General features: G+C 49.3%; 1 protein-coding gene and 1 long non-coding RNA gene across 2 annotated transcripts in view; one reads left to right on the top strand and one right to left on the bottom strand.

Moving 5' to 3' along the window:
* Positions 1–1,646: 1,646 nt before the first annotated feature.
* Positions 1,647–24,772, top strand: part of Ca5a (carbonic anhydrase 5A) — a 28,235-nt gene continuing 5,109 nt past the window's right edge. The window contains exons 1-5 of the mRNA XM_075977970.1: positions 1,647–1,846; positions 5,633–5,830; positions 17,870–17,988; positions 22,630–22,725; positions 23,278–23,340. Coding sequence (XP_075834085.1) covers positions 1,708–1,846; positions 5,633–5,830; positions 17,870–17,988; positions 22,630–22,725; positions 23,278–23,340 — 615 coding nt within the window. The 5' untranslated portion in view covers positions 1,647–1,707. The remainder of the gene's footprint in view (positions 1,847–5,632; positions 5,831–17,869; positions 17,989–22,629; positions 22,726–23,277; positions 23,341–24,772) is intronic.
* On the bottom strand, positions 12,414–18,929 carry LOC142852998 (uncharacterized). The gene is made up of 2 exons (XR_012911047.1): positions 18,830–18,929; positions 12,414–12,862 (listed from the first exon to the last, which is right to left on the bottom strand). It is a non-coding gene; the product is annotated as an uncharacterized LOC142852998 (long non-coding RNA).

Genomic DNA, 24,772 nt, shown 5'->3' with positions numbered 1-24,772 from the left:
TTTTGATGTCCTGGATTTTACATTAAGTTTGTTTATTCTGTGTGTATGCTGAGGGTACCATGGCACCTCGTGGAAATGAGAGAAGTTCTCTCCTTCTGCCATCTGGGTCCCAGGGATCAAACTCAGGTGGTCAAACAGATAGCTCCTTTTTTGAGACAAAGTTTTGTTCTGGAACCCAGGCTGTAGCCAGCTGAGAGGTTGGGTGACAGGCCCTTCTGTGTGCCCCAGGCAGCCGCTACATTCCTCCTGTGTATCCCAGGCCTTCAACAGCAGCCTAGTGGCCACATGTGCCTGAAGACCTTCTGCTTGGCTGCACTCTTAGCTATTCCTTCTTTTCAGTTCAGTCTCCTCAGTATTGATGTGGGATGGGCTCAAAATCCTTGGCATCCTGGCCCAGCCTCTTGCCAGCTAGGAGGCACTCCTGACCCAGGCCACTACTCCAAGCAGTTTCCCACATCTACAGAAAAGAGACAAATGCCACTGTGTAGAATTCAGCTTAAAATAAAAGGAATTTATTTGTGCCAACAGGATGGCTCACCTAGTAAAGGTGATTGACACCAAGCCTAATGGCCCAGGACCTGCATGGTGGAAGGAGAGAACTGACTCCCACAAATTGTCCTCTGACCTCCACTTGTGTCTGGGTAAACATATGCATGAAATAAATAAGATGTAATTTAAAGTTTTATTCCATTTTGAAAATGAACATATTGATTATATGACTGAATATAAATAAAATTAATAAAGGCAAAAATTAAAAACAATACAAAATAAAAAGCACAATTCTGTTCCTCCTCTCTCTGTCTCTCTCTCTCTCTCTGTGTCCTTTATCTTCCTTCCTCTCTCCTTCTCTCTCCCATTCCTGAGCCCATAGCCCACTCACACTTCATCCCAATCATCCAGGTTTTGTAGATCTAAGACCTGAAGTCTGTGATGTGAGACTTCCCCATACTCTCCCAGACTTGAAGCCTAAAACAATAGTAACGATGACATTTCTTCCATACCTTCCCGTCCCTGTGGGCCCCTTTAAGAAAGGCTGCTCCAAGCAGCATATCCAGGGCTACCAAATACACTGTGTCCCTATGTGGACCCTTCATGCATGAAAGGGACACTGTTGGTGTTGGTGGCAAACCTCTGGGCAGAGTCCAGGCTTTCACCTGCTACACAGCATCCTACTTCAGGAACTATATGTGGATCAGGTGGGGCCTATGCTGTGGGTCCAGGGCATCTCCAGCCACCTCGCCTCCGCAATCAAATCACCCAGCCGCAGCCCCCACTCAGCCACTGTGGCTCCACCCTCCTTAAGCTCTTGAACCTGCCCTCTTCTTCCACCTATGTGACAGTTCTGTGTCTGTGCTACATGTCCCCAGAACAGGGTCAACACCACAGGGAACGGGGACTTCACCCTCGCCCATCCCTCACATCCCTCCTGGTGCTCTCGGGGAATCCACGTCAAGTTTAACTCTCTGGCAAGCTTGCCCAGCTGTTTATCAGTGACCTGAGTGGCCTGTTCCCAGCCAAGGCCACTGGTCCCCAGTCGTCCACTCCTGACCTGGGACAGGCAAGAGTTGAAATTTAACCACTAGGTTCAGAGGTTTTGATGAGTTCCTATAAAAAAAAAACCAGAGGTGTACCCCACTCCACCCCACTCCACCCCACTCCACATTGGCCCTGATCAAACAAGAGTAGACGGTGGGGAACTGACACACTATGCTCAGAGCCACGAGGCTGGGGAGAGTCCCCCACAAGCCCTTAGCCATCTTCAGGCACATGGGGCCTCTCCGTACCGTGAGGCCACAGCTCCAGTGCTTCCGGCATTCCTGTGCAGAGAAACGCGGCAGCTGTGCCTGTAAGTAGACCCTTAGGCTCTCCCAGGTGTGGGTTAATGTCAGCACAGTCCTTAGGATGGCTTTAAGAGGGAACACGGCCCAAAGCTGACTGGCTTCCGTCCTGATTTGTACGGTGTCTCTGGTCTCTGGTGGCCCTGAATGAGGCACTTCACTCTGGTCCGAGGTAAAAGAGAAGGAGAGGCGTGCTCCAAGCCTCCACTGGGCCTAAGGCACTTTCTGTAAAATGTGTGTCCTGACTCAACACTCAAGCTGCCTGGCCTAAAGACTTCAGGCTTCTGCGTTTGGAAGGGCCAGGCCCCAGCCCTAAGTGTAGTCAACAGGTGACTTTGAAGAGGTCACAGCTTTACTAAATGCCCTGCCTCCCTACGCCTCAGTTTCCTCATCCACAGGACAGGCAAGATGGATGCTGTCTCCAGCATCTGGCGAGAAGCCAGTGTGGAAAGCCTGGTGCACGCAGGTTCTGCTTTTCATCCCAGGGTACCCAGCAGCACACAGCTCTGTCTGCAAACCCCAAGGCAACCAAAGAAGCACCCAGGCCTCCAAGCCTGCTCCTGCCTAGCAGGAGCTCAGGCCTGGAAGGATGACAAAGAGCCTGGGTGATGAACGTCATCCCCCGGTGGTCCCAGCACAGTGTCCAGACTCTGGAAGCAGGAGCTACTCAGAGATGCAGGGAGTAAGAAATCCAAGCTGCCCTCCATAAGCCAGCTATTGTGACCCACGTATCACACCCCCACCCAGGAGGATCTAGGGTGGGAACCCTGTCACCCCCTCTCCTTTCCTATCCTTTCAGGCACTCCTTTTTAAAATATATTTTTATGGTTTATTTAACTTTATTTTATATGCATTGGTGTGAAGGTATCAGATCCACCAGAACTGAATTTTCAGACAGTTGTTAGCTGCCAGGTGGGTGCTGGGAATTGACCCTGGGTCCTCTGGAAGAGCAGTCAATGCTCTTAACGGCTGAGCCATCTCTCCAGCCCCCCAGGCACTCCTTCCGGGTCCCCAGGTGTGTAGTACCTTCTGAGACCCTGTTGGAGGCTGAGAACCCAGCCCTGACCAGACTCCCTGTAAGGCCGGCCACACTGGAGGGAGTACACACACTTAGATTGCCACACAACCTGCACCAGGGCCGTGGCCTGGACCCTCTTTATAGTCTAGCACCTTCCAAGACCAGGTGCAAGTAGGGAAGGATTACCCATATCCACAGAGCAAGGAGGGTGGGAATGGCTGCGATCTCAGCTAAGGGTCTGTCTCGTGACTCTCTTCCACTCTGTCTGTGAGGAAATGTCAACGGGAACATATTCTGAGACTCCTGTGGATGATCACAACTGCTCTAATTCCAAGATGGCTGTAGTCATGTCACACCCAGAGGAACTTACACAGCTGTCACGGAAGGGTGAGAGATGTATTTACCACTCCAAGTTGTTAAAGGGCAGATCATTGTTTCCAGTCAGCAAGCCCAGGTCCTGTTCTACCCAGATACATACTATGGGCAAAACAAAGTCATTGTTTCCGGTCAGCAAGCCCAGATCCTGTTCTACCCAGACACACACTGTAGGCAAGCAGCTTTTGTGGTGCTGGAAGCCTGGGCCCTAAGACTCCAAAGCCCGGGGGTAAGACTGTTAGAGCCAGAGGCTCACAGATCCACCCTCTGAGAGCCAAGGGCCCACTGCCCTGGGTTTTATAAGGCAGAGTCTTCTGGCTCCAGGCTCCAGGCTCCAGGCTCATGGCTCATGGCTCTGAGCTTTAACCCCAGCACTGGGCAGCTGCTGCAGTCCTTGGCTCTAACAGCTGTGAGAAGCATCAGGCAGCTGTTGCTAGTGTTACTATTCCAGAATGTGCCTGGGGGGGGGAATCTTCAACCTGGGGCAGAAGTTAGTGATACAGCTGTCATGCCTACAGGGTCTGAAGTTTGGCCCTTAAGGTTTGACAGCTCCCTGGAAGTCATCTGGTGACAGCGGTTGGCAGGTTCTCATCTTCCATCTTCATAAGGTCCAATGTCACCACTGCTGTGCCCCCCACCCTACCACTCTCTGGAACTCTTGAGCTGTCTTCTCGGTGCTTCTGTGTATGATTGTACGCATGCATACACATCAATACTGCTGCCCCCAATGATGGCCTCTTCTGTCTCCTCTTCCTGTTACCTGCTCAGCCCAAAGACAAGGTCCTTGAGAGAAGCCTTCTCCACCCCACCCTACCCTACTCCACCCCTGAGCAAGGTTTCACTGTGTAGCCCTAGCTGTCCTGATACTCCATAGACCAGCCTGGCCTCTCACTCAGAGATCTGCCTGCCTCTGCTTTTTAAGAGATGGGATTAATAATATAATTAATAATATTTCAGCCAGGATTGCGACTCCGCTGCTAGGGCCTGATTCTGTAGCAGCAGCCTGGACTCAGGCTGTAGTCTCACCACGTTGGCGGGAATTCTGTGCCTTCAGGCACTGGCTCTGTTGCTGCCGCTAAAGGTAGCTTTAACTAAATCTCTACTGTTCTGTTTATAAATAAAACTCAAGGCTGGAGAGATGGCTCAGAGGTTAAGAGCATTGCCTGCTCTTCCAAAGGTCCTGAGTTCAATTCCCAGCAACCACATGGTGGCTCACAACCATCTGTAATGGGGTCTGGTGCCCTCTTCTGGCCTGCAGGCATACACACAAACAAAATATTGTATACATAATAAATAAATATTTAAAAAAATAAAATAAAACTCAAGACTCAAAGGCTGAGCTGGAAACCTGCTAACTTAGAGAGGCTGACGAGCAACTAACTAACCTTCTCTCCTGGCTGGTGTCTCCCAAAAAGCACGTCCTTCTGCTCTGCCAAAATAAATAAATAAAAATTTTTAAAAAGCCACTCCAAATCCCTCCCCATTACTTCCGGTGTGTCTCATCTCCTCCAGGTGCCCTCTGAGACTCAGTGGTTACTTTCTGTCAACTAGTTGCTAACTTAGCCTCCTGACCCAAGGTTAATTTTATTTAATTGGCATAAGTGCTAACTCGAGGTTCACAGTGTGATTGAATATCCCCCAACACTATGTAGACCAGGCCGGCCTCAAACTTACAGAGATCTACCTGCCTCTGCCTCCAAGGGTTGGAATTAAGTTAAGGTCCAGCAGGCCGGAGCATGAGGCCAACTTTACCTAGCGCAAGCCTCATCTTGCTCTGACAGGTGGTCCTATGAGGCTAATGTGAGTAAGTATTTGAGACTCATTTCATATTCAGGAGGCATGGACACTTTGGATGCACCAATGAGCAGCTCCCCATCATGTCGCCGCGGCAGATGCTCTGCTCAGTACAGATGTTTCCCTCTTGGTGATCTCATTTACACAGCCCAGCAAACGGATCCAAAAATATCCACGTTTCTCACACCTTGAGTTTCTGAGTCAGGGAAGCCTGAGACGCCAGGCTGGAAGAGAGCTCTGCTAGGGCCTTTGGACACGCCTGCATGTGGTTTCAACTGAAACTTCTGCAGCTGTGTTAAACACCCACTGCCCAGTGGGAAAATCAAAGGCATGGTTTGTAACATGTAAATTCTTGAGTCTCTCTTACCCCAGATGTGGTCGAGGTCCCTGCCGCTCCAAGGCCCTCTTAATAGAGCACAGGTATCCCAGGCTTGGGGACCCAGCTGGCCTCAAGCTCCCAGAGATCCCCTTGCCTCTGCCTCCTGAGTGCTGGAATAAAAGCCGTGGGTGCCCATGGTTCCCTACTGGGTCTCTTTCTCAGAGCTGGGTCCCGATGCTTCATGCCTGCCCTACTGACTCTCAGTGAAGGTATCCTCTCTGCCTCCAGGGCACCCCCTCTGGACTGGTCCTGTCTCCTCACTGGGAGGCACCCGGCAGTCTCCCATCAACATTCAATGGAGGGACAGTGTGTATGACCCACAATTGACACCGCTCAGGGTCTCCTATGATGCGACATCCTGCAGGTACCTCTGGAACACCGGTTACTTCTTCCAGGTGGAGTTTGATGATTCCTCTGAGGAGTCAGGTGAGCCTGGACTGGGATTTAGGGGCTGGGGTCCAAGCAGTCAACCTTTGAACCTGAAATGTTCCCCTAGGCGGGAGCACCTGAATACCTGGTCCCCCACTGATGCCTCTGTTCATTGAGGTATAGAACCATTGGGAGATGGGGCCTTTCTGGAGGAAGTAGGTCACTGGGGCAAGTCTTAGGGCCATATATTATCCTCAATCCTTCCCTTTCCTCTCCTTACTCGTGTGTGTGTGTGTGGGTGTGTGTGTGTGTGTGCGCGTGTGCATAGAGAGGTCAGAGATCAACCCCAGGTGTCATCCTCAGGAGCTGTCCACCTTGATTTTTGAGACACAGGATCTCTCTCTGGCCTGAGACTCACCCACTAGCCTAGGTCAGCTGGCCAGGGAGCCCCAGCTCTGTCTGTCGTCACCTCTCTAGCACTGGGGTTACATGTGCAAGCACTGTGACTTGCTATTTATTTATTTATTTATTTTTAATTTATTTATTTATTAAAGATTTCTGTCTCTTCCCCGCCACCGCCTCCCATTTCCCTCCCCCTCCCCCAAGTAAGTCCCCCCCCCCGCCTCAGCCCGAAAAGCAATCAGGGTTCTCTGTCCTGTGGGAAGTCCAAGGAACCCCCACCTCCATCCAGATCTAGTAAGTTGAGCATCCAAACTGCCTAGGCTCCCACAAAGCCAGTGCGTGCAGTAGGATCAGAAACCCATTGCCATTGTTCTTGAGTTCTCAGTAGTCCTCATTGTCCGCTATGTTCAGAGAGTCCAATTTTATCCCAGGCTTTTCCAGACCCAGGCCTGTGACTTGCTATTTATGTGGGCATTAGGTCCCCAGGCTTGTGTAACTGAGTCGTCTCCCCAGCCCCTGCCTCCTTTCTCCGGTGTCTGCTCCTACCATCACAGAGCTGCTCTGCCCTCCTTCCCCGACACAATGGACACACTCTCCCCTCTGGAAACCGAGAGCCAATGTAAACCTGGACAAATCTTAAGTTGCTTCTGGGAGGTGCTGGGTCTCAGGAATCAACAAGTAACTAACACAGCGGCCATTCTTCTCTTCCATGACATCACAGACTCAGCAAAGAAGGAGAACCTGGGCAGGGCTGGGAGGCGGTGCTCACCTAAAGGGGAGAAAGCATGTCACCAGCAGTCACCTGAGTCTTGATGCCTCAGGAGGACAAAACTAGAAATAGAGTAGGGTCCCTTCCCATGCCAGGCTGACGAAAAAGCAAACTAGTTAAGGCTGGTGAGGGCTGGGCAGGGGCATAAGAGCCACACTCCGCAGGTTTGCAGCTCTTTTTGATGTGGCAATTGCAACCTGCACCTTCAAGTTCCAGGGAGCAGCATCTCTAGCGGTGGAGTCGGGAGAGCATCCTCAGTCACTCTGAGGGCCTGTCCTGGCACTACTGCCTGCCACTGTTCCCGTCCTTCTCAGTCTCAGACCCCTGATTTCACCCCACCACCACCCCACATACTCCCACCCCTCTTTAAGCCAAAGGTATGCGGTGGCTGAGATCAGCCCCACCTCTTGACTTTGACCTCTAGACCTTCCGGCTTCCACCTCCCCGTGCTAGAGTTCTGAGCCTTTCATCTCGGGTCTCTTTCCCAGTGAGCTGTTTGTTGTGTTAGTTCAAACCTCTTTTGGTTGCTCACTGCCTTAAGCAAAGAAGAGGGAACTTAGATGGCTCCAATTCAGAGAAGTCCAAGAGGGTTCAGAGTGACAAATGCCTCCCTGGGTGGATTTCCTGGAGGTAACAAAATGAACTGCCTCGGTTCAGCGCCAGTTTCCAACCAAACGGCTGGAGAAGAGGGCTCTCTCCAATTCTGGCCACTGCCCAGTGTCCCACTGCTGGTCACCAAGCAGGGGTGACTCCCACCGGTATGTTGCCAGTGTGAGGGTGACCCTGACCTGAAGCAAGATGTGCACAAGAGAAGGGAACGTGGCCCCCCACAGGACCTCAGGGCGTGGCTCCCAGAAGTGGGAAGGAGTCTAGAAAGCCAGCTCCTGAGAATCCTCACTCTCTTACCCCAGCTGACCTTAGCTCTTCCATGACTTGATTGCTCCAAGCCCCATGACCCTTCCACTTTGACCTCAGCCTGACCCCACCCCTGGCATCATCACCTTCCCCATATGGATCAAAGGGATGCTCCCTATCCTGCAGCAGACGGCAAGAATCTGAGTGTCACGCATCACGTAGACTGGCAGCACATTCTTGGCTCGCATCCATCCAGGCTGGTCTGCTCTTACTGTGTCCCCCCTGTGGCTTCTCTGGCTGAGCTCAAGTTCCCACGTTCCTCATTCTCTTGTCTTCTTCATTCATCTCCATTGGAAATCAGAAAGAGAGGGTGGGAAACATCGGGAAGGGAGAAAGGGAGGAGGGGAGAGAGGATGGGGATGACACCACAAGAAAGTTTCCAGTCAGAATCAGGAAATGACTCTTCCATTTAAAACAAAACAAAGCAAAACAAAATAGGCAACAAACAAAAACCGAGGGAAAAGGAGGGAAGACAGAGGCCTCTCCTGAGCAGACAGTTAAGTTGGGGTGGGGGAGGCACATGGTCTGGAGGCCATTTTATGTAAAGTGTGATTCTCTGGGTCTTAGTTTCATGGTCAGTGCCAGCAACTGTGGTCACATACCCGCAGGAGGCACAGAACAGTTGCCCAGGGAGTCAAAGAAGGCGTTAGGGACTGTTCCAGGAGGTAAGGGATGTGGTCTCTTATAGGTTGTCATTGAATCATGGAAGGGCTATGAATCATGGAAGCAGATAGAGCCTGTGAATGGCTGAAGACCCCTGGACTAAAGGCTTTGCCAAGGGAGGCAACAGAGAAGCTGTAGGGAGAAAAGTTTGAAGACAGAGGGTGTGGGGGCGGGGTTGTCACACAGGACATAGCAACCAGGGAGCCAGTGCCCCTTGGAAGCTACCCGGTGGAGGGGAGCATGAGATGGTGTTTAGAGCAGCAAGCTGGGCCTTGGGGAGCAGAAAGGGCAGAGTGTGCCCCCATCTACTTATCAGTCGGGGGTGTGAGAGGCCAGTCAGCCCTCTGGTCAACCCTCTGCTGCTCCGTTACTGAAGCTGCACCCTGGCTCCATGGGACTGGAAGGAGGGATTGAAAACGAGGGCACCTGGAACCCCACCAAAGGATTAAGCATTCAGTACAGAACCTCTTCGCCCACTACGGTTGCAGCCAAGTACTGGCTTCATGCCCTCTGCTAGGCTGTCCAACAGAGGGAATGCCAAGATACAAGAAGCAGACACTAGCTCGGAGCTCAAGGGGGCTTTCTCTGACCATAGAGAACTTGATCACTAAGACACATTCAGTCAGTTCAAGCACCTGTGTAACAGTGACACCCGAATTGTTGACGTGAACTGAGGTCACTCTGTTACAGTCCTGGCCAGAAAGAAAACAACCAAGAGAGACGCTTCGGTTACCTGAACATGGAAACATGGACTTGGAAGAATTACATTTCCCCGCAGGAATTCACAGTGGAATGGAAAGGCTGAATCCTGGTGTCGGTCAGAAGACGACCTCACCTCCCGGGAGGGTTCTGACACCTGACTCTAGTTAGCTTTTCTAGCTTAAATTATCCCATTTCTCTTTAACTACACTTTGCCTCTAGGCGTTTAACCTTTCTTTGTTCTATATAACTTTCTTTTCTTCTTACTCTGCAGCTGACTGGGTAGCTGCCCCTGGCATCCTCATCTTCATCTCATCCCTCTCTTCCCTAGGTTTCTTCTCCTATTTATTCTCTCTGCCCAGCAGCCCCAGCTATTTCTCTCCTGCCTAACTATCGGCTGTTCAGCTCCTTACTCGAGTGATCAGGTGTTTTAGCCAGGCAAAACAACACCAGGTTTACAGAGTTAACCAAATACAACATGAAAGAATGTTAACACATCTTTGCATCATTAAACAAATATTCCACAGCATAAACAAACGTAACACATCTTAAGCTAATATTTCCACTACATGTCACCAAAGCCAAGACACACTAGGCAGCTTTATTCTTGAGGGTGCTGCCCTTGGCCACCACAGACCAGGCTCCCCGGCCACTTGTCTGGGAGTTTGAAGTTACAGATTTCACTTCTGTCCACCAGGGGTCACCAGTTGCACATCAGAGAAAGAGCCTGCCTGTTAGAATAAACTGAAAGGAAGCATGAAACACCCAGATAAACCAAGACTCAGACCTGGACAGGTGACCTGGAGATAGGGCAGTAAGAACAGCAATAAGAAATCCTTCCTTATCTCTGTGATCAGACTGGTGCTTAGCCCAATTGTCATCAGAGAGGCTTCATCCAGCAACTGATGGAAACAGATGCAGAACTGTAGACAAACATTAGGTGGGGTTCAGGAAATCCTGACGAAGAGGAATAGAAAGGATTGTGGGAGCCAGAGGGGTCAAGGACATCACAAGAAAACTCACAGAATCAGCTAACCTGGGCTCATAGGGCCTCACAGAGACTGAACTGACAACCAGGGAGCCTGCATGGGACTGACTTAGGCCCTCTGCAGGTTACAGTTACTGTTACTGTTACAGTTGTATAGCTTGGTCTGCTTGTAGGACTCCTAACAGTGGGCACAGGGACTGTTTCCCACTCTTTTACTGGCTTTTGGGACCCTACTCACCATACTGGGTCACTTTGCCCAGCCTCGTTACAGGGGAGGTGCTTAGTCTTACTGCAACTCAATATGCCATGTTTTATTGATACTTGTAGAAGACCTGTGCTTTCCTAAACAGAAAGGGAGGAGGAGTGGAGGAGGGACTGGTAGGAGAGGAGGGAGGGGAAACTGCAGCCGGAATGTAAAATAGACAAATAAATTTATATTAAAAGAGAGAGAGAGAGAGAGAGAGAGAGAGAGAGAGAGAGAGAGAGAAAGAAAGAAAGAAATCCTTGCTTGTATCGCTGGTCTCTGCAATGTCTTCCAACAGACCCAGATCCTAGCTAGGTGAGGGGCCTGCTGGGAGCATCTCCAGTAGATAGAAGACTCCAGGGACCCCTGAGTCTGACCACTGGGGTATGGATTGATGAGCTCAAGATGCTACATGAAGTTGAGGAGAGAGTGCTTGGGGGGCTCCCTTCTAATGGATGCTGGCTTCTTCCTTCCTACCTGCCGGCCTTCCATCCTTTTTGCTTTGTCTCCTTCCTTGGTGTTTTGACTGGGACTCACTATGTGACCCAGTCCAGGCTCACACTCAAGATATCCCTCCGCCTCAGCCTCCTGAGAACTGGGATTGCAGGTGTGTGCCACCATGCCTGGCTCATAACGCATGTTTGTCTGAAGCCATGTCTGACAAAGTCTGTACAGGAAGGTCCTACCTTGGGAGAAACCATGTCTCTTTCAGGTGCTGTGTTAATCCCAAAGATGGGAGGAGACAGACTATCAACCCAAATCATCATGGCCAAATTAATTACAGCAAGTAATTAATTAAAGCGAGCTTTTTGGTTCGTGTACACTGGCTGCCACCTCCTAAGGCGAAGTTCAAAAAGTCAGCATTAGATATGAGAAAGACAAGGGTTTTTTCTTTTTTTTATCGATTTTTATTGAGCTCTACATTTTTCTCTGCTCCCTTCCCTGCATCTCCCCTCCCCTTCAACCCTCTCCCAAGGTCCCCATGCTCCCAATTTGCTCAGGAGATCTTGTCTTTTTCTACTCCCATGTAGATTAGATCTATGTAAGTCTCTCTTAGGCTCCTCATTGTTGTCTAGGTTCTCTGGGATTGTGGTTTGTAGGCTGGTTTTCTTTGCTTTGTGTTTAAAAACCACTTATGAGTGAGTACACATGATAATTGTCTTTCTGGTTCTGGGTTACCTCACTCAAAATGATGTTTTCTAGCTCCATCCATTTGCCTGCAAATTTCAAGATGTCGTTATTTTTTTCTGCTGTGTAATACTCCATTGTTTAAATGTACCATATTTTCCTTATCCATTCTTTGGTCAAGGGGCATTTAGGTTGTTTCCAGGTTCTGGCTATGACAAACAAAGCTGCTATGAACATCGTTGAGCACATGTCCTTGTGGCACGATCGAGCATCCTTTAGATATATACCCCAAAGTGGTATTACTGGGTCTTGAGAAAGGTTGTTTCCCAATTTTCTGAGAAATCGCCACACTGACATCCAAAGGGGTTGTACCAGCTTGCATTCCCACCAGCAATGCAGGAGTGTTCCCTTTTCCCCACAACCTCTCCAGCATAAGTTGTCATCAGTGTTTTTGATCTTGGCCATTCTTACAGGTGTAAGATGGAATCTCAGAGTTGTTTTGATTTGTATTTCTCTAATGACTGAACATTTCCTTAAGTGGAAAGACAAGGTTTTCATAGCTCAGGGGTTACAATTTTCCAAATGGGGAGAAATAGGTGGGATTACGGGAGCAGAACATAAGAAGCAATGAGAATAAGGTAATCACAACCTAGGTGGCCATCTAACTTTTTTAAACAAAGTTGCAAGACGGTTACAAGCAACTTTTGAAACAAAGACATGATTGCCATTCCTGGAACAGTCTGTTCAGAACCATTTGTAGTTAAGGTTACAGGTAGGGCATTGCTCACTGCTTCAGAAACAGAGGTTTAATCATAAACCGGAGTGAACCTAGTTTGTCTTTACTATAAGATACTTTTTTAAAAAGTTTATTATTTCATAATTACACACACATCTCTAAATTTACTTATTTTTTATAGTATGTACATTGGTGCTTTGCTTGCATGTCTGGATGAGGGTGTCAGATCCCCTGGGACTGGAGTTACAGACAGTTGTATGCTGCCATGTAGATGCTGGGAATTGAACCTAGGTCCTCTGGAAGAGCAGTCAGTGCTCCTAACCACTGAGCCATACTTTAAGCCTAAAATGGAGGCAGGCTGGTTCTTCAATTGTAACCTTGATTATAACATTATCATTACTGAGTAACGTTCTTTTAGTAGTCACAGCAACAGTGAGTGGCTGTGGGGTGCCAAGTCCTTTGGGACACCAGGGACCTTGCGTTTGTTTGCGTTTGTTCTTTCCTTTGTTCCTGTAAGACAGGTCTTCTTCTTCTGCAAATGCCACCTATGAGATACAGAGAAGACACCTCAGTAAAACCACACTCCAGCTGATCTTAGCTTGGCCTGGTGTTCAAGTCTGGCTTCTGTGGGGCTCAGCACTGGCAACAGCGGTTAGCCAGCTGTGGCTTGCCCTCACCTAGACAGGATCAGGAGCAGAGAAGCTTTGGCCTTGGCAACTGTTGGCACAGGTTGGCAACTGGTTAAATTCGGAGGTGGCACGGAACGCACTACCCTTCGCAAGATCCTCTGCGGTTCCTGGTTCTGACTAACAAGAAGTTTCCCAAGCTTCTCTTATGCTAATCTTAAGCCCTAAAGCAGCTGCTGTTCCTGCCAAAAGTCCACTGTGTCCTGAGAAAAGACCCGAATTACAAATAGGTGGCTATTAACAGCGGCTGTCGTTACCAAGAGAGGCAACCAGCCATCGCTGGGCACTCTGAGCCTTGAATGTCACTTGTTATTTTACTTGGAGAGTCTGGCTGATGTAATCGCCCAATTTTATCTTCATGATCTCAGAAGTATCTGCTCTCAGAGAACACAGGGTGACAGGTAGTCAGGCCTCAGTGGACAAACCGTGCTGTGGGCAGTCTGGGGGCTGAGACTGGCAAAAGGCTCTATTTCTCAAGACTCAGTTTGCCTCTTCTCTTAAATATGTCACTGTGTTATCATTATGAAAAGTCAGTTATACATTGTTTTATCTGATTCTTTAGCCTTCTCTCAAGGAAAGTAGTAGTGCTTGACTTTGAACTCTGCAACCAAAGTCAATTGCTGAAGTGTTTAATAGGATCTGGGGTCAACGGGTCACCTGAAACACATACTTTAACTCCTAAGTTTCTGGTTAGTTTTGTGTTATCTTGACATAACCTAGAGTCCTTTCAGCAGAGAGAAACTCAATTGAGAAAACGCCTTCACCAGACTGACCTGGTACATTTTCTTGAATGACGATGTGGGAGGGCCCAGCCCGCTGTGGGCGTGGCCACACCCTGGACTGCTGGTCCTGGATTCTATAAGAAAGCAGGTTAAACAAACCATGGAGAGTGAGCCAGTAACCAGCACTCCTCCAAGGCCTCTGCATCAGCTCCTGCCTCCAGGTTCCTGCCCTGTTTGAGTTCCTGTCCCAACTTCCTTCAGTGATGGGCTGTGATGTGGAAGTGGAATAAACCCTTTCCCCCTAAATCATTTATTATCGTGCTGTTCATCAGAGTCACAGAAGCCTGAGACTCTCTGTGTCCTCATCTCAACGGTGGCCTTCTAGCGTCTGTCCTGTAGAGTTGTCCCTTGGGAAATACCCAGTTCCCTACACAGTGTCCAGCCTATAGCTTGTCGTTCAGTCACCTCACGGTTTGTGCTAAGTGTTCACCACCGACAGCTAGAAGAGCTGGAGACCAGAAAACAAAATACCGGGGCAAGGAGGTTTGGCCCGTGACACTTGTTCCCAGCTATCTTACCCCAGACACACGTGAACGACTACTGTCCTATTTCCTTGAAAGCTTCCTACATGCTGGACAGTATACCTCCCGAGGGACTCAATCCTTACTGGGACTCTACTCTTGAAGAGGGGAACCAAAGCTGGAAGGCACGAAGAGCTAGGCAGGCCAGGATCATCTCTGTAGAAAGGTTCCAGCTAGAGCCCTTGTGCCTGCAGACCCAGACAGCGGAAAGAGCCGTGAAGGATGCCTTCCCAGTCCTGAAATAAGCACACTTGCCGCTTGGCTGTCAGGGCTAATTTTAGAAACACCGACACAGTGAGAGTTTTATGTTCCAACTTGAAAGGGCCCAAGCCTGCTCCTCTGCGTGTGTGCATTCGTGAATGATGAGGCTGCACTATGGCCGCAATGCACCAGACTCAAAAATGCTCCAAGATCTGAGTCCTAGAGATCCCCAAATTTCTGGCCTCTCCCCCATGACTTTGCTTCCCTGGAGCCTCTCCTGCCCAGTGCAAGTCACGTGGTCACTTTCCTTAGCTGGGAGACATTGAAACCCCACTTGCCTTTTCACTGAGCCTCCTCGGCAGGCTACCAAGTACTCTCTCTTCAAACACCCTTGTCTTTTGTCCAGACAGGATGTCACTGTATAGCCCCGGCCAGTCTTGAACTCACCATGTGGACCAGGCTGTCTTTGAACTCTTTTTGTTGTTGTTGTTTTGTTTGTTTGTTTGTTGTTTTGTTTTTCAAGACAGGGTTTCTCTGTAGCTTTGGTCTACAGAACTAGCTCTGTAGACCAGGCTGGCCTCTAACTCCCAGAGATCCGCCTGCCTCTGCCTCCCAAGTGCTGGGATTAAAGGCGTGCGCCACCACCGCCCGGCTGTCTTTGACCTCTTAGAGATCTTCCTGCCTCTGCCTCCAATGCTGAGATTAAATGTGTGCACGACCATGTCTGGCCTTCCCTTATATACTTCAGCCTTTGGGGTTGTTTTTCAGTGAGGTTGCTTCATCCCCAGTGTAGAGTAGTCCCCATAGAACTAGCAAGGTCCTTGCTCAGATATAAAAGATGCCTCCTGGTTGCTATGAGAGAAGAGTCACCACTTCCTGTCCCAGAGGGTCCCCAGCACCTTGCTGCCCTTCATCAGGCCTCCCACCTTTGAGGGGCTGTCGTGTTTCACTGAAGCAGACAGGACCTCCAATTCATAGAGGTTAATTTTCAAAGGGTCTTCTGACGTTGTCAGGGAAAGTATGGAGTCAAAGCCTGGCCCCCGTTGGACTAGGATGATCTTTAGACTTTATCTGTCAAAGGGCCATGATTGGAGTTCAGGTCCCTTCCTATTCTAATGGGGTGACTTTTTTCTCCTCCAAGTCCAGGTGGGTACTCAAGGATGGTCCTGGAAGACAGGAACCTGGAGCCCCTTCCCTCTGCCTCTGACTGTATCCTGGTCATCCCTGCCCCCAGGAAGGGAGGGTGCGGGTGACTTTGTGACAAGGATTTTTGGTGCAGGCCTGGTAGGCATGCAGCTGCTCCTTCTTTGGCATCATCATCACCATTTTGGTGGAGACCCTAGCATGTCGTCACCCCTCCAGTGAAAGCTGCCCCTTTTGCATGTACCCCAAGAAAACCAAACAGAATCCTGGAATGTAACTCCGCTGAGTTTTTTTTTTTGTTTTGTTTTTGGGTTTTTTTTTTGTTTTTTTGTTTTTTTTTTGGTTTTTCGAGACAGGGTTTCTCTGTGGCTTTGAAGCCTGTCCTGGACCTAGCTCTGTAGATCACAGGCTGGTCTCGAACTCACAGAGATCCACCTGCCTCTGCCTCCAGAGTGCTGGGATTAAAGGTGTGCACCACCATCGCCCGGCTTCCGCTGAGATTTGCCTTGACCCTTTCATCCACCAACCAGAACCTCAACACCCAGTGTGTAACTGGCATCCACTGGTCAGACTGTCACTCACTGGGGAGAAGACTGGTTCTGGGTATTAAAAATTCCAGCTATAATTCAGCAGTGAGTGTGTTATGTACATGTGTGCACGTGTAGAAGCCCGAGAATAACTTCTCGAATCAGGTGTTGTTCCTCAGGAGCCATCGACCTTGCTTTCTGGTTTGGTTTGGTTTTTAGAGACATGGTTTCTCTGGGTAATGGTCCTGGCTGTCTTGGAACTCACTTTGTAGACCAGGCTGGCCTTGGACTCACAGAGTTCTGCCTGCCTCTGCCTCCCGAGTGCTGGGATTAAAGGCGTACACCACTATACCCTGCCCAGACTCAGATATTAAAGTGTTTGCAAAGCAAGCACTTTACTGACTGAGCCATCTCTTTATTTCTTGGTCCTTGTCTCTATATTTTTAAAAACTCTTGTTTTATGTGTATGGGGTTCTTGCCTACACATGTGTCTATGCACCTTTTGTGAGCCTGGTGGCCATAGAGGCAGAAGAGGGCATCAGATCCCCCAAATATGGAGTTATGGATGATTGTGAGCTGCTCTGTGGGTGCTGAGCATCGAACTCCTGGTCCTCTAGAAGAACAGCCAGTGCTCTTAAGTGCTGAGCCATCTCTGAAGCTAGGTGATAACAGCACAAGTTTTAAAACTGGATGAGATTGATGACACTCTCAAGTGACCGTCTTGTTCTGGAGTAAGGAGATAGTAAGATTGTGCCAGCCCGGGACCTGTCCAGACACTGGTAGAAGCACAAGCTACCTTTGTCCTAGTGTGTGGTGTGGTGCTACCTGTTGCAAACTGTTTCCACGGGGGAAAAGCAAGCACACTCCATCAGAGGGTGGCAGGCGGGGCTCAACTGCATCTTCCACCCAACATGGCACTGTCCCTGTTTGCCACTCTGTGTTCTGGTCAGCCTTTGATACAGCCTAGAGCCAGCTAGAAGGGGTGTCACTAGAAGGATCACTCAGATGAGACTGGCCTGTGGTCCTGGCTGAGGGGGAAGTCTTTGCTGGCTAACTGATGTGGGAGGGTCCAGTCCATGTGGGTGGTCCTGCTTGCTAGGCAGATGGTCCCGGGCTGTCTAAGAAAGCCACCTAAGCATGATCCCGAGAGGAAGCTAGGGGGCAACGTTGCTCCATGATCTCTGCCCGGCAGCTGAACGGAAATATATCACCAACCGGAAGAAAGGTGAGTAGTCACCTGGAGCTTGTCAAATGGGTTCCCAGCCCTATACTGGACAGCAGTGACTTTGTCTCTGTCCAACCCCAGGACAGCAGAAAAGCAGACACAATGACACCCCCCTGTAATCCCAGAACTCAGGAGGTAGAGGTGAGAGGATCAGAAGTTCAAAGCCAGCCTCAGCTACACATGAAGTTCAGCACCAACCTGGGCTACATGAGCCCCTGCCTCAGAAGAAAAGAAGCTCTTGGAAATCGTTGTAGGATTAGCACATCTCAGAAACCCCACCCGTGTCTATGAGTGGCACAACCTGCAGGGACTCAGGATCCTTACTGCCATCCAGTGGCTGTGCTCAAGGCGCCGTCTTTGCTTATCCTAGAGTTTTCTAGGCCCCTGCTGTGGTAGGCACCACTCTCCGCGCGCAAAGCTGAGCCCACAAAAAGCCCAGGCACGAGTGTCCCTTCTCTTGTTTCCAGGGATCAGCGGTGGGCCCCTGGGAAACCACTACAGGCTGAAGCAGTTTCACTTCCACTGGGGAGCAGCGAACGCGTGGGGCTCAGAGCATGTGGTGGATGGCCACGCCTACCCAGCTGAGGTTTGTAAATGCCAACAGCACACACATGGGTTCTCTGTCAGGCCTACTACAGCGATCATCACTCCCCCTCCCACCCCACCCCACCACACACACACACACACACACACACACACACACACACACACACACAGTTCCTAGACCTAAAGGATTTCCAGAGACCTGGGGCTGCCTCTGTGCCAATTAGAACAATAGGAGCAGCTGGAGCAGCTGAATCATGGCCATCTTGTCCTGGGGTGGAGGGCAGGTGCGGCAGGTGTGGACAGAAGAGACAGGTTCTGAGAAGTCATGTAGTTCGCTGAAACTCGGTGCTCAGCTGTGGGCTCGCTCCATTGAAGGACTAGTGGCCTCATGTCCACAGTAGGATCTCCTCTCCCCTTCCTCTTCCTTCCCATCCTCTCCTTTCTCTCCCTTCTCCCCTTCCTCCTCCTCCCTTTCTCCTCTTCCCCTTACCCCTCCACCTCCTTCTTCTCCTGCTCCTCCTCTGCAGAGCTGGGGATGCCACCCATCCTTGAGCCACACCCCCAGCCAGAGATCATCTTCTCAAAGGCCATATTTTCAGCATCCCAAAGCGGGGCCACCAGAGAAAGTTAAGGAAAAGAGCATTAGGCATTGGTTCCGAAGTTGTGGCAGCCAACAGGCAGTGCCTGGAAACCGCCCAACACAGAGAGAAATGGAGAAACCACGGGGTTTTCATCTCAGCTCTGGAAGGGCCAACTTGCCGTATTCACATTGTCAATCCTCCATCTACCCCTCCTCTCTAGGTGTTGCCCCTGTTGTCCCTCTCATCTCTGTCGTCGTCGTCGCCTCCCCCCGCCCCATCCCTCTGCCTTCCTCTGCTCACCTTTTCAACATATTGACTTTCCATTTCATCAGCTTCTGGTCGTAGAAGTGAACCAGAGTCAAAGCCGCCGATGACGCCCAGTTCTTGTTCATTCCGAACTGGCAAACACTGCCACTAGAGGGCGCACAGTGTCGTCCTCTTCCCCCCCCCCCCCCCCCATTAGCAATCCTTCCTCACAGTTCTCTAGCTGCGACCTTGTTTTTGTGCAGAGACTTGTCTACTGAAGGCCCCTGTGGTTGAAACATTGTTGATTAAAATGAGAGGTCCTGGGCCCTCTCCAGCCTCCCTGGTTCACACTCAGACCCTCCCTGTGACCACGTGGAGGTGAGAAGGGAGGAAGGAAGGCAGGCCTAGTACAAATGGAGGCCAGAGGTCTGCAGACCAACACCCTCAGCCGAGATATCTGATGGAAATGAGTGCTCCAGTAGACAGGGCAAGTCCACCCTGCTGGTCCTAGACTCCAGATCCCATGCCAGGAGCATCCATGCTTCCTGGGAGTGAGAACCCGAGTTTCCAGCAGAGTCCTGGATGGCAACAGGCAGAGCTTGCTGACTGAGGACTCATGGTTGGGCACAGTTAAAAACGCCTCTACCACAGCCTTGGACTTAGGGGACACATGTGTCCCTGCTGTATCCAAGGGGCTCTGAAACGCCTTCTGATAACGCTATCATATTCACATGGAACCCACACACATCCTGAGTCCACCATCCTCACCTCTAGGTCACGAGCACACTGTGAGTACCACATGCTGATGCTATTTGTTTCATTTCAAGGAAATCAAGGAAAGCACAGACACAGCATTTTTATTCCAAACAGTTTGTCTGTTATTAGTTCAACAGACGTAGACTCTGTGGGTGAGAAGGAACAACTGGATACATACTTGGACTCCCCGAGGTGAAGCACAGTTTTAACAGTACAATTTCCAGTCAGGGCCCATGGTTCCCAGAAGTCAAGGCTACCTCTCTCTTCCCTCCCCTCCCTCCATCCATTCCCATCCTCTTACAAAAAATGTCACCCTATGAAGTCCATAATCCCACATCCGGGAAATGGGAGAATTACAAAATAAAGACAAGGCAGAGGTCACAAGGCAGAGAATTACAAAATAAAGACAGGTCAGGTGCCAGTAGCATACTGAGGATTTGCCTCACTGAGAAACCATTCAAAGCTGACAGACAGTCCTGTGTCTTATCTGGTGATCCTTGTTCCAACTGACTCACAGATACAGGGGGGAAAAATCTCATTTCTGTCTTTCCAACTCAAAAGACTTGGGATGGCTACTGGTGACTGTTAAGTTGGCAGGGGATTCTTCTGATTATGCTCACTTTATGAAAAAAAAACTCTATCTTCTTTAGTTTTCTGTTCCTGCAATAAAACACCATGACCACCACCTTTGGTGGCACACATCTTTAATACAAGTATCCAGAGGCAGAGGCTTGTGGATCTCTGAGTTCAAGGTCAACCTGGTCTACAGAGCTAGTTCTAAGACAGTGAAATCTACACAGTAAAATCCTGTCTCAAAAAAAAAAACACCCAAACCCAAAACAAAACCAAAAACCCACCATGACCAAGCCAATTATAAAAGGAAGGGCTTATTTTGGGGGGCTATGGTTACAGAAAGGTCATGTTAGCAAGTGGCAGGCATAATCACAGGAGCAGAAGCTGAGAAAGCACATCTTTTTTTATACATTTTTTATTGATATTTATTTAGCTCTACATTTTTCTCTGTTCCCCTCTCTGCCTCTCCCCTCCCCTCTTCAGTCCTCCCCCTAGGTCCCTATGCTTCCAATTTACTCAGGAGATCTTGTCTTTTTCTACTTTCTACTTCCCATGTAGATTATATCTATGTTAGTCTCTCTTCGTGTCCTCATTGTTGTCTAAGTTCTCTGGGATTGTGATTTGTAGGCTGGCTTTCTTTGTTTTATGTTTAAAAACCACTTATGAGTGAGTACATGTGATAATTGTCTTTCTGCGTCTGAGTTATCTCACTCAAAATAATGTTTTCTAGCTCCATCCATTTGCCTACAAAATTCAAGCTGTTATTGTTTTTTTCTGCTGTATAGTACTCCATTGTGTGAATGTACCACATTTTCCTTACCCATTCTTTGGTCGAGGGGCATTTATGTTGTTTCCAGGTTCTGGCTATGACAAACAAAGCTGCTATGAACATCGTTGAGCACATGTCCTTGTGGCACGATCGAGCATCCTTTAGATATATACCCCAAAGTGGTATTACTGGGTCTTTTTTTTTAATATTTATTTATTTATTATGTATACAATATTCTGTCCGTGTGTATGTCTGCAGGCCAGAAGAGGGCACCAGACCTCATTACAGATGGTTGTGAGCCACCATGTGGTTGCTGGGAATTGAACTCAAGACCTTTGGAAGAGCAGGCAATGCTCTTAGCCACTGAGCCATCTCTCCAGCCCTTACTGGGTCTTGAGAAAGGTTGTTTCCTAATTTTCTGAGAAATCGCCACACTGACATCCAAAGGGGTTGTACCAGCTTGCATTCCCACCAGCAATGCAGGAGTGTTCCCTTTTCCCCACAACCTCTCCAGCATAAATTGTCATCAGTGTTTTTGATCTTGGCCATTCTTACAGGTATAAGATGGAATCTCAGAGTTGTTTTGATTTGCATTTCTCTGATGACTAAGGATGTTGAACATTTCCTTAAGTGTCTTTTATCCATTTTAGATTCCTCTGTTGAGAGTTCTCTGTTTAGGTCTGTACTCCATTTTTTTTTTATTGGATTATGTGATCTTTTGGTGTCCAATTTCTTGAGTTCTTTGTCTATTTTGGAGATCGTCTGATATGGGGTTAGTGAAGATCTTTTCTCATTCTGTAGGCTGTCATTTTGTCTTGTTGACCGTATCCTTTGCTTTACAGAAGCTTTTCAGTTTCAGAAGGTCCCATTTATTAATTTTCTCTCTCTCAGTGTCTGTGCTGCTGGGGTTCTATTTAGGAAGTGGTTCCCTGTGCCAATGTGTTCAAGTGTACTTCCCACTTTCTCTTCTGTAAGGTTCAGTGTGGCTGGCTTTATGTTGAGGTCTTTGATCCATTTGGTCTTGAGTTTTGTGCACGGTGATAGATACGGGTCTATTTTCATTCTTCTACATGTTGAGATCCAGTTATGCCAGCACCACTTGTTAAATACAGAGAGCTCACATCTTTAAACACAAGCATGAAGCAGCAAGAGCAAATTGGAAAGGGTCTTTAAACTCTCCTCCAATGACACATTCCCCACTTCTAACAAGGACACCCTCTTAAACCTCCCCAAGCAGCACCACCCACTAGGGACCAAGTGTCCGAATGCCTGAGCCCGTGGGGGACATTCTCCTGCAAACCATCACAAGTCTTCTGGACTGTGGGTGGGAACACGCCCTGGGGCAAGGTCCAGACTGTGAGAGTGGGAAGAGGTGATAAAACGAGAGAAATGCTCGCAGCTTGCACTGATCCCCTCTTCTGATTGTGGGAGTGCTGTAACCTGCTGTCGCAGGTGTGATGTGACCAGTGTCGCAAGCTCCTGCCGCCTTGACTTCCCTACGCGGGGGACAGTAACCTTGAACATGAACTGAAATAAACCCTTTCTCTTTTCAGTTGCTTCTGTTAGGGTGTTGTCTCACAGCCGCAGGAAGAGAAACTAAAGCAAGTCTTCTCTCTTGCTGCAAAGCTCTTGGCACCTGCGGCCACCAGCACCTTATGTAGTGACATGACATTGTTGTGACCCAAGGGTGTGCTGCCCAGAGTGGCGTGACTGCTGTTTCTGCCGTATTACGACACATTAACATTCTTTGTTTCAGCTCCATTTGGTTCACTGGAATCCCGTGAAATATGAAAATTACAAGGAAGCCGCTGTGGGGGAGGATGGGCTGGCGGTGATTGGCGTGTTTCTGAAGGTAATGTCCGCTGAGCGTGACTCTCCCACTGAGAATGCCTGCATTTGGTCATCAAGAATGGCCTTTTGCAGGGGCGGGGGGACATGGAAGGCTTCTGTGACAACCCCACCCCCACACCCCAAAGTAACAGTCTAGATAGTAAGCCACTGAAGAGTAGCTCTCCACAATCGATCGCTTCCGGGGGAACAGTGGGAGAGAAGGGACTCAGTTCTGTTTAAGGGGCAGGCCACTGAGAATCTGAGCATGCTCTGGTGAGTATACAGATAACACAAAGAAAACTTGTATCGTCGTCATCATCATCATCATCATCATTATTATTTTGGGGAGGGAGATCATAAGTGGGAGTGGACATGAAAGGACCAGGAAAGGATTGTGATTGGGATGCATGGTGTGAAACTCCCAGAGAATCAATCAATAAAAATGCTACGTCGAAAAACGACAAAGCAAACAAACACAAGAGAATAGTCTTTTGCACACTGTCCCCTGGAAGCAAGGTGTGTTTCCACTGTCTGCTGCCTCCCAGGCTAACGCTTGTGTGTCTGTGCTGTGCAGCTCGGGGCCTGGCATGAGACTCTGCAGAGGCTGGTGGACCTCTTGCCAGACGTGAAACACAAGGTAAGAAGCACGAAACCAGCAAAGCGGGCACCGAAGTTGCCAGAGCAACGACTCACTCAGGAAAATTCAAAGAGTTTGGCAGAGGAGTAAGACTCAAGTCCTAGGAAGAGAAGTGAAGGGCCAAGCCCTAGGGCTCCTGTCACAAACTGAATTCGGAAGCTTTCCCGCTGAGCCCTGAGAGTGGTGGCAGATGCCTATAATTCCAGCACTTGAAAAGATTGAGACAAGAGGATTGCCAAAAGTTCAAAGCCAATCTGGACTACACAATGAGTTCCAGGCTAGCCTGGGTTACAGGATGAGAGCCTTCAAAAACAAACAAGAAAGAGGACTCAGATGTAGCTCAATCGGTAGAGAGCTCGCTGAGCATGTATGAAGCCCTGGGTTCAACTCCCAGCACCGACATAAACTGGGTGTAGCAGGAGGCAGCCGCACTATTGGGAAGTGGGAGCAGGAAAATCAGAAGTTCAAGGTCATCCCTGGGATACTTGAAGCCCTGTCTTTGGAGGAGGAGTGACTGTTACTGCCAATTTCCCCCCTCAGTGAGACAAGGGTGCTGGATTCCTTGGGACTCCCCCAAGTCCAGCCACCCAGGGAATCCTAATTATTCTTGCTCTGCTCAGACACGATGTCCAATAGTGATAATGTCTGTTCAAACAGACAGAAGTGTTTACCTGCTGCGTGTGCAAACACCAGCACACCGCCAGCTCACCCTGGAGAAAGAGTTTAATGGAGACCAAGGGCAGAGCAGCCCTGGGGAGGGGAAGGCCTGGGTGACGCACAAGCTGGTGGCAGGGCCCCAGTTCATGCTAAAGGTGGCTGGGCGTTCTTTGTATGCCTTGGTATGTTAGGCGTTCTTAAGAAAATGACAGAGTAATGGTGTCACTTTTCTTTAAGACGAACTCAGAAGGGACTTTGATGGGGAAATGGAAATTCCAAAGGGATAGGTTTATTTATTCAGTACCACAACAAAGAATTCTGAGGCAAAGGGAAGCAAGGTGGCCATTGGACATAGGGACATGGGGACAGAGGAGGCTTCCACCTGTCTTAACAATGGTCAGAGCTGCCCTGCAGGAAAGTGTGGCCGCCCCTTCCTCAAAGCTCACAGGAATGTTTGATCTGCCTCTTGCCTCCTCTTGATGTTGAGGTTCAGATGTCCCCTGGGATGGAGAAAGACCCCCTACCCCCACTGTTCTGTCCACCGGTTCAGGAACACCTCAAGGCCAAGGTAGCAGGCGCCCAGCTCCTTGCCTCTTCCTTGCTGGCCCACAGCCAGAGCAAAGCTAGCTGGAAGGCGGGATGTTTTCCCAGCTGGCCTCTGCCTCCCATGAGGCTGGGAAAGAAAGGAGCTGGCTGGGGAGTGTTGTTTACTCAGGGGTCTGTTTTCCTTCCTTGGAAGGTTCTGGAGCTACTTTTCCCTATGGGCTGACCACAG

This window comes from Microtus pennsylvanicus, chromosome 6 (assembly GCF_037038515.1).
Source record: "Microtus pennsylvanicus isolate mMicPen1 chromosome 6, mMicPen1.hap1, whole genome shotgun sequence".
In the NCBI taxonomy this organism is placed as follows: Eukaryota; Metazoa; Chordata; class Mammalia; order Rodentia; family Cricetidae; genus Microtus; species Microtus pennsylvanicus.
This window is presented reverse-complemented; position numbering and strand designations above follow the sequence as displayed.